Source organism: Nomascus leucogenys, chromosome 5, assembly GCF_006542625.1.
Source record: "Nomascus leucogenys isolate Asia chromosome 5, Asia_NLE_v1, whole genome shotgun sequence".
NCBI classification, from domain to species: Eukaryota; Metazoa; Chordata; class Mammalia; order Primates; family Hylobatidae; genus Nomascus; species Nomascus leucogenys.
The window spans coordinates 13700709-13712764 of record NC_044385.1 but is presented as its reverse complement, the minus strand read 5'-3'; the positions used below and the strand labels follow the sequence as shown (position 1 = coordinate 13712764).

General features: G+C 39.3%; 1 protein-coding gene across 8 annotated transcripts in view; it reads right to left on the bottom strand.

Moving 5' to 3' along the window:
• The window catches only part of TARBP1 (TAR (HIV-1) RNA binding protein 1), an 88678-nt gene that overhangs the window by 36592 nt on the left and 40030 nt on the right, over positions 1–12056 (bottom strand). For 7 of the 8 annotated variants that reach the window (XR_004030065.1, XR_004030066.1, XR_004030067.1 and 4 more), the window contains 7 exons: positions 11051–11148; positions 7219–7380; positions 3848–4062; positions 3201–3462; positions 2919–3107; positions 1358–1548; positions 1099–1170 (listed from right to left, as the gene is read on the bottom strand). Coding sequence is in view for 5 of the 8 variants with exons in the window: in XM_003267273.3 (XP_003267321.2) it covers positions 1099–1170; positions 1358–1548; positions 2919–3107; positions 3201–3462; positions 3848–4062; positions 7219–7380; positions 11051–11148 (1189 nt within the window). In the remaining 3 variants the exon portion in view is untranslated. The remainder of the gene's footprint in view (positions 1–1098; positions 1171–1357; positions 1549–2918; positions 3108–3200; positions 3463–3847; positions 4063–7218; positions 7381–11050; positions 11149–12056) is intronic. The other variant, XM_030812659.1, reaches the window with a different exon arrangement.

The following is a 12056-nucleotide window of genomic DNA, read 5'->3' as shown; positions in this document are numbered from 1 at the left end:
TCGGTGCACATTCTCCAACTGAGGGCAAACTCAGGAAGCACTGTGTGCTCTCAACACCTGGCATTTTCAGTAGCCAAATGTGGAAAGATAAATTAAATGAAATCGTCAGTATGTTCACATTCCATTATAATTGTTATAATGTGAATAAATATTTTAATTTAACAACAAAGCAATTGTCTAGTAGAAATCAAAATCAAATTATTTGGCAACCACCAACTAGAAAAATTGACTTTTATTGTCACACTAAGCCAGCCAAGAAAAAATAACTAAAAACAATGAAAAAAATGTACATATTTAATGAGGAGTGACAGATGATTTAAAACATAGGACTTTCAGAATAACAAATACTTTATGATAACTAAATATTATAATCATTTGATGTCCTAAGCTCTAAAATTAGAGTGAATGATACAATGCTATTTTAATCATCTTTATAAATACACATACACGTTTTTGAAAGCCATGTGAAAGGATAAAACTTGAAAAAAAGCTATTTGACAAGCTCCAAAAAAATTAATTCAGTGGTTAGATAAAAATAGTTTTATCCCAGAAATCAAAACTTTAGGGCCTATCCCCACACTCATCGAGTTGTAAACACATTAACTTATGTACAGCTTTTTACATGTCAATCATACCTCAATAAAGTTTTTAAAAAACCAAAAACTTTAGAGTCTGTTCCAAGAGTAATTCTATTTTTGTGTGTAACATACTAACTTGTTAAATGGTGAATTTTAATTTCATATTAAACTGTACTGCCAAAAAAAGGACTGGAGAATAAAGCGTCTGTGCTGATGATCATTCCATCCCCGCAAAAGAAAGACAGGGGCTTTAAGCTCTCCATAACCATTTCCTTGTTTATGCTGGACTCTGCACTAAAGACTTTTAAAATTTTATCAAATTCTAGTGAATACTGAAAGATGTAAAGACAATATATTAGCAAGGGACTATAAGTTCTAACATACTTTTGAAGGCTCATCCCATCTTATTAATATATTAGATGTCACTTATTAAATTTAGCAAATACAGAACGTTTGTCATATGATGTTAAATTTTTAATATCTCATTTATGTGAAAACAGAGAAAATCTACCATACTTACTTTTCCATAACAATATTTGCCGCACAGTCATGTCCAAGGTTTTCTATGAAGGTCTGTACATCCTGAACAAGTCTTTCCATAAAAAACATTTGATAAAGAACAACAGGTTTTAAATAGAAAAAAAATTAAATCCCCAAGGTGAAAGTTAACTAATAATTTATATTCTTTTAATTGAAAGCCTCAAAACAAAGACATAATTCTATACCCAAGTAGGCACTTAATACAAGTTATGACCAGTTGAAATAATAGCATCTTTTACCTTTGATCACGCCTAAACACAGTTCCAAATATACAAGCCTCAAGGATAAGTTCGCTATAATTTTTAGCACTTGATAAAGATCCTTGGGACACATTTGAAGCAGACACTATCCATGACTGACAGCAGTAACTTATCAGTGTATTGAAGACGCCAGTCTTTATAGCAGACATTTCAATTATCTTGTACATAATCTGGAATAAAATACAATGGTCATTTTATCCTTTTAGTTTTAAAAAAATCAGCGCTGCTAAAAACTGTTACTTAGTTTCAACATAATCATGAATAGTCTAAAAACTGTTAAATTCATTACTGTTAGAATAACTTTGCAAGATGATCAATAATCAGAGAAAGCTTACTGTTTCATATCTTGATAATAAAAATAAATAAAATTTTACTGATAGTGATATTCATCCATAACTCTTCAAGAGAAACAACCAAAGCAGTAGAACCAAAGGGGAAAACACCTCACCCCACACACATTCAGCTTCCTTTGTTTGCATCTTGCCAGTGGCCTTCCTTTGGCTGAGGCAGCAAAGACCAGTGTCTCTAAGTATGTACTGTGGGGCAGAAAAGGACCAAGAAAGGCAGCACAAGGCTGCAGAGAAATAACGGAATCTGACTCTCCCTGTTCCCCTGGGGTTGAGGAGGTACACTGGAATTCCACCTTGGTATGTTCCTTACTATCTCAGTGGCTGCAAATGAAAATACTTCCAGAAATCAGCAAGACCTTTTGATAAGGGTTACAGTCAGAAAAAATTTCTCTACATAAAAAAAAAAACCTCAGCCAAAGTGCAATGACAAATGGCGCCTGACATCTGCCTTCAAGTATCTGGGTGAAATGAGACTGATTGTGGAAAGAACATGCCAACTCCTACTCAACCCAGCGATCAATTACATTGTCATGGAGGAATGACCAGTATTGCTAGATTACCTCATTTCCAAGAAATCCAGTTTTTCATACAGATTTCCCAATTTTTTTTGTTTTTTTTGAGACGGAGTCTTGCTCTGTTGCCCAGGCTGGAGTGCAGTGGCGTGATCTCAGCTCACTGCAACCTCCGCCTCCTGGGTTCAAGCACTTCTCCTGCCTCAGCCTCCTGAGTAGCTGGGATTACACGCATGTGCCACTACACCCAGCTAATTTTTGTATTTTTAGTAGAGACGGGGTTTTGCCACATTGGCCAGGCTTGTCTTGAACTCCTGACCTCAAGTGATCCACCTGCCTCGGCCTCTCAAAGTGGTGGGATCACAGGCATGAGCCACCATGCCTGGCCAGATTTCCCAACAATTAAAAGTTGCCAGGTAATCAAAATTTTCAATACTGTATGAACCAAACAAACCATTTCTGAGGCAGATGTGGCTCCAAGCTACTGTTTTGTACCTTCTCTTCTACATTTGTCAGATTTTCTCATTTTTACTCTTGATATTTAAGAAGGTTCAAAGCTGTTTTTGACTGAAGGAATAAAGAACCAAAAATCTAATTGCAAATATAACTCTCATGTTCCTCATGTGCTGAAGCTCACACACATGAAAAGAAAAGCAAAAAGAAAAGAAAGTTAGTTACCTCTTTTATTTTGAAATATGCCTGGCCCTTGATTTTGGCAGCAATGGTAAGAACTTTGTTATCAAAAACAAACTGAACAAAAGCTTTTAAATTAGGCCAGAATATCAGCTGAGTGTTGCTTAAAGAAGATATAATTTTCCAAGCCATGTCAAAAGACTCTATGCAGAGTGATTCAGAGGAAGTCAGAAGCTGGTAGAAAAAAAAAAAAAATACATACTTATTTCAGAAACTTGATCGCCACTCCTATAGTTACTATTCAATTCATGTTTCACTCTATCTTACCTTGGGAACCAACACTTTCAAGCAATGGAACACTGGTAAAACTTGATCAGAAGAAAGAACTGTGAGGGCTTCTAGTGCAGACTGCAAAGTCCTTATTGGCATCTGAACGGCAGGTAGAAACGGTTCCAGAATTTCACTCCCTGTGGTTGGTATAAGGGTGTGATATTTTTTCAACAGGAAAGAGAGGCACACCCATTGATCATGAATATATTGTGCAACAATTTTTCCCCATCCTTGGGAAGATGACGATTCTTCCAAAACACTGAAATAAAAAATAAAGTTACTAGGCCATACTTCCCCAACTTGCCTCCACATCTTTTGCACGTAGCACACTATCCTTTCTAAAGGCGGTGGGGGGCAGTGTACAGATATAAATGGTCATTATCAAACAGCCTATCTACCAAAAACTAAGGAAACCACATAAACCTTAATTTTCTAACTTCTCTGAAAGTAGGTACTTTTGCTCATCTTAAATGATTCAGTGAAAACTAGATGCAGAAAAGTCAGCAAGTCTCCAGTAACAGAGATGAATAATGTTATACCACACTTTCATCCTGAATGGAGCTTCAGCTCCAAAATGTTGGGCAATCATGAACCCACGATGACAACAACAGAAATGGATTTTTAAGCCTTAACCTTCCCTGTACCTGCTGCACTCTGAGGGGTGAGCATAACTGCTCTGCTCCTCTGCGTGGGGCTTCTGCAGCGTCTGATTGAGCTGAAGAGAGGAAAGGAAGCTTTCCAGGGGCCCAGCATGGAGAGAGTCCAGCTGCAGCTCAGGCCTCTGGTCTATGGCCTCACACACCATGGCCAAGGCAGCCATGCTCACTACTCTCTGAATCTGACTTCCAAGTGTTGGCTCCTGAAAAGGAAATATGACAATGTTTTATTTAATAGGCGCAAGTCTTAATCAGTAATGACCTCAGTTGCCAGTCTATGGAAAGCTCAAGCTCTCCTTTTCCCTCTTCCTGCCTGCTCCTGAATATCAGGAGAAATAAAAGGAAATCCAATACACATCACTCACTTCCACAACTTCTCTACAGATTGGCAGTGGACAATTTTAAAGTAGCAATAAGAACTCAGCAATTTAGATTAAGACAACAATGGGTTCTTTTCATTTGGTAAACAGGTACCTGGAACTAGTACATGACAGATACGCTACGTACAGAACTCAAAGCTGTGTGTAAGTCCTTCTTGACCTTTCTCCTACTCCCATACACATTTGCATGCAGCATTCCTATGGGTGAGCCTTATTTTAACTGTCTGCCGAAACATGTTAAAAAAAAAAAAATAAAAGGCTCCAGGTTACAAATAATTCCCTCAATCAGCTGCACGCTACTTTTGGAGAAGTCACGTAACCCAGCAGTTAAGAGCTGGACTCAAGAACCACAAAGCCCAGGTCTGAATCCTAGCTCTGTGCTACTACCAGTATGAGTGTAGACCTGCTACTACCAGTATGAGTGTAGACATACTACACCTTAGTTTTCTCATCTGTAAAATGGGGACAGTAACAGAATCTACTTCACGGGGTTATTGTGAAGATTAAGCAAATGGGTTACTGCAAGTAAAACACTTGGAACTCTACATGTAGGGGAGGGTAGTCAAGACAACCTGGGCTATACTTAAAGAGAAAATCAACAATCTCTCACCAAGCTAGGAGTGCAGGCAAGAGGTCAGACACAGAAAACAACAGCACTGAGAGATTACAGCAGTTCCCTCAAATACTCCCAACCAGTAATGTCTGTATCAGAAAGGAAATTTCTACTTATTCCATACCCCTCTCTCACTCTCCAAAAATAAATCAACCATCTCTACAGAAAAATTTTACATATCAACACTGCCAACATATGAAATAGAATTTAGTGTTACCTTTGAGCCAACTATGGTCCCCGCTAACCTTAATGTAATTCAGTGAATTACTAAAGGAAGCCAATTTTTAAGAATAAGAGTTACTGTGGCATGGTTCATGGTTTGGTTGTATATTTAGAACTCACAATGTTCTTTCATAACACTAACAGACTAATAGGTACTAGACAGGATGCTGAAATATTAATCATCTTCTTTATCATTTCCTCCTAGAATAAAATTAAATTATTAAAGCAGTCGAGTACCTTCTTGTTTTTCTTAGTAGCCCGGACTAGTTAGACTGATTGAGTTCAACTAATTAAACTCTTACCACATGTTAAGTGAAAATGGCTAACTTTTATTGAGGACTTTCTATCTGCCAGGTACAGTTCTAAAGACTTAACATGTATGAGCTTTCTTTAATTCCCACATCAGCTCTATAATCCCCATTTTGCAGGTGCAGTAAATGAGACACAGAGGGGTTAAATAATGTAGGTCACACAGTTAGCAAAAATAAAGCCAGAATTCAAACCCAGCAACTCTAATTCCAAAGCCTGTGCTCTTCATTACTAAGCCTTATTGTGCCATGTTTAAGAAATGCCTTGGCCAGGCGTGGTGGCTCACGCCTGTAATCCCAGCACTTTGGGAGGCTGAGGTGGGTGGATCACCTAGGTCAGGAGTTCAAAACCAGCCTGGCCAACATGGTGAAACTCCATCTCTACTAAAAACACAAAAATTAGCCGGGCATGGTGGCGGGCACCTACAATCCCAGCTACTCGGGAGGCTGAGGCAGGAGAATCGCTTGAACCTGGGGGGCCAAGGTTGCAGTGAGCCAATTGCACGACTGCACTCCAGACTTGGCAAAAGAGCCAAACTCCGTCTCCAAAAAAAAAAAAAAAAAAAAAAAAAAATGCCTTGAGGCCAGGTGCTGTGGCTCACACCTACAATCCCAGAACTTCAGGAGGCTGAGGCGGGCAGATTGCTTGAGGTCAGGAGTTCAAGACCACCCTGGCCAACATGGCAAAACCCCATCTCTACTAAAAAAACAAAAATTAGCCAGGCATGGTGGCACACGCCTATAGTCCCAGCTACTCAGGAGGTTGAGATAGGAGAATTGCTTGAACCCAGGAGGCTGAGACTGCAGTGAGCCAAGATCACACCACTGCACTCAGTCTGGGTGACAAAGCGAGACTCTGTTTCAAATATATATATATAGGAAAAGATATATATGCATACATTACTCCAAAAACAAGAAAGATGGAAATACACACTATAAATGAGGCATAAAGAGCAACAGGAAGATGAAGGAGAGTGAGATACTAATCAAAGAAGACCTCTAAGAGAAAAGAGATTCCAGTTGGTCCATAAAAGGGGAGACCAGATGCTGCCAAGTGTATGCTGGAGGAGGGGCACTCATTCTCCATGGAGGGACCAGACTGAATGACAGCCTCCATGAGGAAGATAGGACACATGCTTGTGATGTGTAAAACTCTAAGTAGCCTAGAGTGGCTGCAACGTCATGGCACTGTGGGAAGGAGGGGGAAAGGCAGTGGACAGTGGACAGCTAGGCTGAAAAATGAAGTAGGAAGCCAAGCATGGAGGGCAATGATGTCAGACTATAAAATGTCCTTTACTGGACATGTTTGGGCAAAAGACCTAGCACAGGTGAAATGTCTATATCTAAATGATTTTAAGATCAATGCCTCTTATATGTTTAAAATTATATTAAGAGTATCACTTGTAATCCCAGCACTTTGGGAGGCCGAGGCGGGCGGATCACGAGGTCAGGAGTTCGAGACTAGCCTGATTAACATGGTAAAACCCGTCTCCACTAAAAAATAGAAAAATTAGCCAGCCATGGTGGCATGCACCTGTAATCCCAGCTACTCAGGAGACTGAGGCAGGAGAATCACCTGAACCCAGGAGGTGGAGGTTGCAGTGAGCCAAGATGATACCACTGCACCCCAGCCTGGGTGACAGAGCGAGACTCCGTCTCCAAAAAAAAAAAAAGAGTTATCAATCTTAACCACATCTTATCACCAGAGGGTACTATTTTAAAACTGAATTTTAGTTAACGCTTTGTATGGTATCAAAATAGTGTTTAATAACTGAACATGTATTCCCTGTATGCCTTATTCAAGATAACTACAAACCTTGAATCAAAGAGGCTTACCTGTCCACTGTCCATCTCTTGAAGATGCTGAATGGAAGCATTTTTCAAAAGAGAAATAACTCTCCAAATAGGGTTACCCCGTTTCCACCCAACCTTCAAATGCAGATTTATAAGCTCAGTTAACACCATCAGGTATAAATGGCAACGGTCCAGATCTGAAACCTAAGACAAGGATTAAAACACTTGAGGGTACAAGCAAGGTCCATGATTTTCACAAAACTACAATCCTTCAGGCAGGAAAAGTTTACTTAAAGGACCACAACAAGACAATGATGAGAAAATAAGTTCTTTTCTCCAAGCAGCCTTCCATAACCTCCCATGCAGAGCTAAGGACCTCCTTCTCTGTGCTTACACAGTGACTGTGCATTCAGCACAATTATGGTGCATTTCACAATTGAGTCATCTGTCTCCCCACCTATGAGGCAGACCTTAGATGGCAGAAATTACCATCTACCAATTCTTACGTCCCAGGGCTAGTACATCATAAATAATAACGATAACGGTTATAACAATGACTACTTCCACTGTTTACAAAAATCACTTCTCACAAAAAAGATCACTGTCCCACTTTCATAAGACAACTAAGTTTCAGAGAGGTTAAACAACTTAAATGCAAATTTTTTGACTCATAAACCCAGAAAAAAATGGATTCAGCTCTACTATGCACTAGCCCTGTGACATAGGACAAGTTATTTAACTCTTCGTTACTAAGCCTTATTGTGTTAAGATCTCATAATCCAGGTGGGGAGATGGATGACTCAATTGTGAAATGTGCCATAATTGTGCTGAATGCACAGTCACTGCCTAACCTTGTCCTTGTCCATAATATAGTAATATTTATCCATCACAGGGTTTCTGAAGGAATCAATGGGAGAAATTATTACTATATTAATATATCATTACTATACCAGAAAAGGCCTCCTATGGCACTTAGAAAGCACACAGGAAGTAATTTAATCAGTTTTTACTGAGCAACCACTGGATGCCAAGCACTTTGCCAGGTGCTAGGATACAGTGCAGACAGAAGGTAACAATTACAAGACTGAACATAAGGGCAAGAGTGAGGGATGAAGGTGCCAGGGAGGATTCCTAAGTTTTTGGCTTAAGAAACTGGCAGGATGGTGGGACATTCACTGCGACAGTAACCTGGAGAACCTTCCGTAGGAATTATGATGAAGGAGTCAGTTTTGAACAGTGTGAGAAATTCAATTGACACCATCATACAGCAAGCGACTATGGGCGTTAAGCTCAGAAGGTGGTCTGAGGTGGAGACAGAGATTTGAGCGTCCCTGGCAGAACTGAAGCTGGGGATGTAGATGAGATCATCAAGTGACAGGGGAAAGAACGAGAAAAGAAGGGGTCAGGGACAAGCTTTAAAGAGCTCTGGCTTCAAAGGTTAGGGAGCAGAGAATGGATATTCAAAGAAGAAATGGAAATAATGGCCAGAAAGATGCAGGGGCTGGGGCAGGAGAAGCATGACAGAATGACATCATAGAAGTTAAGCAGTGTTTCAAGGGGGAGGTGGTCATCAGTGTTCACTAGAACTAAAGAATAAAGAAAAATACAGTTCAGAAAGTAACCATTAAGTTTATGAAAAAAGTCACTGACAACTTTAGTGAGAGTCATTTCTGTGTTGTAACAAAGATAAAAGTCAAATTAGAATTAAATTGAGTCTGCTTAAAGAGAAGGACATAGGGTGCTAGAAGGGAACATGAAATTGAGAGAGGGTTCTTTTAAAATGAGGGACCCTTGGCTGGGTGCAGTGGCTCACGCCTGTAATCCCAGCACTTTGGGAGGTCAAGGCAGGCAGATCACCTGAGGTCAGGGGTTCAAAACCAGCCTGATCAACAGAGTGAAACTCCGTCTCTACTAAAAATACAAAAATCAGCCGGGCGCGGTGGTGCATGCCTGTAATACCAGCTACTTGGGAGGCTGAGGCAGGAGATTGCTTGAACCCGGGAGGTGGAGGTTGCAGTGGGCCGAGATCGTGCCACTGCACCACAGCCTGGGTGACAAAGCGAGACTCCATCTCAGAAAAATAAAAAATAAATGAATAAATAAAATGAGGACGCTTAAACCTGTTAAAATGCTCATGAAAAGAATTCAGGAGAAAAGTAGTAGTTGAAAACACAAGAAAGAAAGAAGACAATGGTGTAAAGCGCTTAAGAAAATGGAGACAGAAGAAATCCCAATTTCCTTACTCTCTTGTAACAAAGGGAAGACAGGGAGGATGAGTTCAGGTGTGGGTGAGTGTATAGCATAAGTCCATACATCTGGCAACTGGAAATTGAGAGCATTCCAGCCTGACAGCCACTATTTCCTCTGTGAACTAAGAGAGGCAGCGGCGTAGCAGCAGACCCAGCCAGCATCGCAAAGACCGAAGATCATCTGTCTTTCCAACTCAGTGGCCTCACATTGGTAGGTTGAAATCGGCTGTGGAAATTGGTAAATACTACAGAGGCAAGCTCTTTTTTCCCCTAGAGAGTCAGTCATTAAACACTGACCAGCACACTGCTGACAGGAGAAAGTGTGGGAAGAGAATTTTATTAAACTCTAAGCTACTAAACAAACGTACTTAAGTGGGAATTCTAATTAATTTATTAAAGAATGGCTTTTTCAAAACAACTTAAAACTATCATATATGGAATTACTTTTTAAAATCTTTGCATCTAAAAGATAAAATAACATCGAGCTTTCCCTTTAAGTTATTTTTAGCTTCAAAATCCAAACAAACAAAAACATGTTATATAATGGGTCATCATATAAGCATAAGGGAGGGTCATTAAACTTCTTTTATATATGTTTAGAAATTTCCCACATAAAAAGGTAAAAATAATACTGAGGATAAAATTAGTATTGGAGCAAAACTTAAATTTTAAAGTTAGATATTTAAATGACTTCTTGGTTAAATACATACACCGACTATGTACCCACAAAAATTAAAAATAAATAAATGCCTTCTTAAAATTTTAGGTGTACTAGAATTCATATTAATGATTGCTTGATAAAAATTAAGAAAGATATAGATAAATATTCCCCACTCCAAAGAGATTTTCATAATAGTTTCCTTGCCTTTCTATAATAAAATCTCAAGTCTTTCAGTTGAGTCCTTGTATTTTTATATTTTCAAACCTGCGTAAGCTGTCAAACAAATGTATCAATATTTAATTGGGTATTTAAATAAAAGTTCTTAAAGTAAGAATGTTTTCTCATTTTATTGGCAATGTAAGCATTCAAGTCATTTCAACATTTGTCCCTAGAGATTTTAAACAAACAAAAATTAACAGACATTCATATAAGAACTGGTATTTTCAAGGTATTCTTTAAGGGGAAAAGCTTGTTTACATATCCGAAAAGAACAAATTATGTACAGTCTAGAGATAGAGAAGACAGCTACAGTCACAGAGCATCCTCTATACCTAAAACCTAATTGCATTTAAGAATCACTGATGGAGCTTTAACACACATGCACCCCCACTCAGGGTCTGGTCTCAAACCTGCTACATTAGAATCTCGAGATATGGGCCCCAAAATGCATTGAATGTGTGAGTACTTCAAATATGTTACATCATTTGAAACTCTCCAAACCCTTGGATGTAAATGTGGTGAGGCTCAGAAGATCTATGTAACTTGCCCAAGGTCATAGCTAACAATACAGATGGAATTGGAACTAGGAGACTCCAAAGTCTAAGGTTTTTTTTGCTGCTTCCTAAGACCGCTTCTTGAGAAAATTAATTTTTCTTTTCAATGTAATACAGTGTCAGTGATCACTCAAATATTGGTGAAAAGAATGAAAGAAATGAAAAAGAAAGTTATTCCAATGAATACTTACACTATTTAGCTCATTCATAGTAAGTCTTCTGAGGATAAATTCAGAAATGCTCTCTGTAGTAGACATGACAAAGTTCTGAAGAACAGTAGACACCTCATCTGTATGGGGGACAAAAAGCATGCAACTAAAATGATAGCAGTTCTTTGGTACAAAACACACCAGATATTCTAGTAAATGTGTAACTGGGCTAAGCACATGAATCACTTGCCAAAAATAAATTGCAATAATATAATAATCATTCACCCCATGGGGAAAGCTATACTTAATCTTAAGTCACTTAGGAGTTCCAGTTGTGGGTAGGATGGATCAGGAACACTCTTCCCTCCACCACTGAACACAGCTATAAAACCTGGACAGAATGCATGAAGCAGCTATTTGAAAACTCTACAAGGAAAAAATAGCAGGTGGATTCAGAGAGAAGTAACACTGAACAGTGGTGAGTTTACTAATGTTTCTCCCTCTGGTCCTCCTCCCAATTGTAACCAGATGCAGAAGCAGTCAACAAGGTGGGCAGCAGAATGGGCACCAGCTTTCTGGTCAGGGAATGAAACAGGAGAACTCCAGGAGAGCAGACAGTGAGTACTGGATTCCAGAGAGGGAGGGATGCAGGAAAGCAGCCTCGGAAAGCTGTTTATGAACTCCTGGGCTCACCTCCAAGCTGCACATGCACGGATCTGATGCTAATTAGCACACCACAGACTTTCAGGACTGAATGAACAGAGTTGCCCACTGGCCAGTTCCCAGAGCAGCCAACAGATGGAATGCATGTGGCATGGGTCCAAAGAGCATGGCCAAGGAGGTGAAGACAAAACTGACAGCAGAAGCAGCACCCACAGAAGCTAAATCAGAATTTGAGGCCTCAACCTAACCAGGTTGACTGTGTACTGGACAACAGTATCAACATTCTCCATAGGATTTAAACAAGATTCAGAGTTTCATATTACAATATTCAAAACAGCTAGGATATAATCCAAAATTACTAAACATATGAAGAACCAGGAAAACC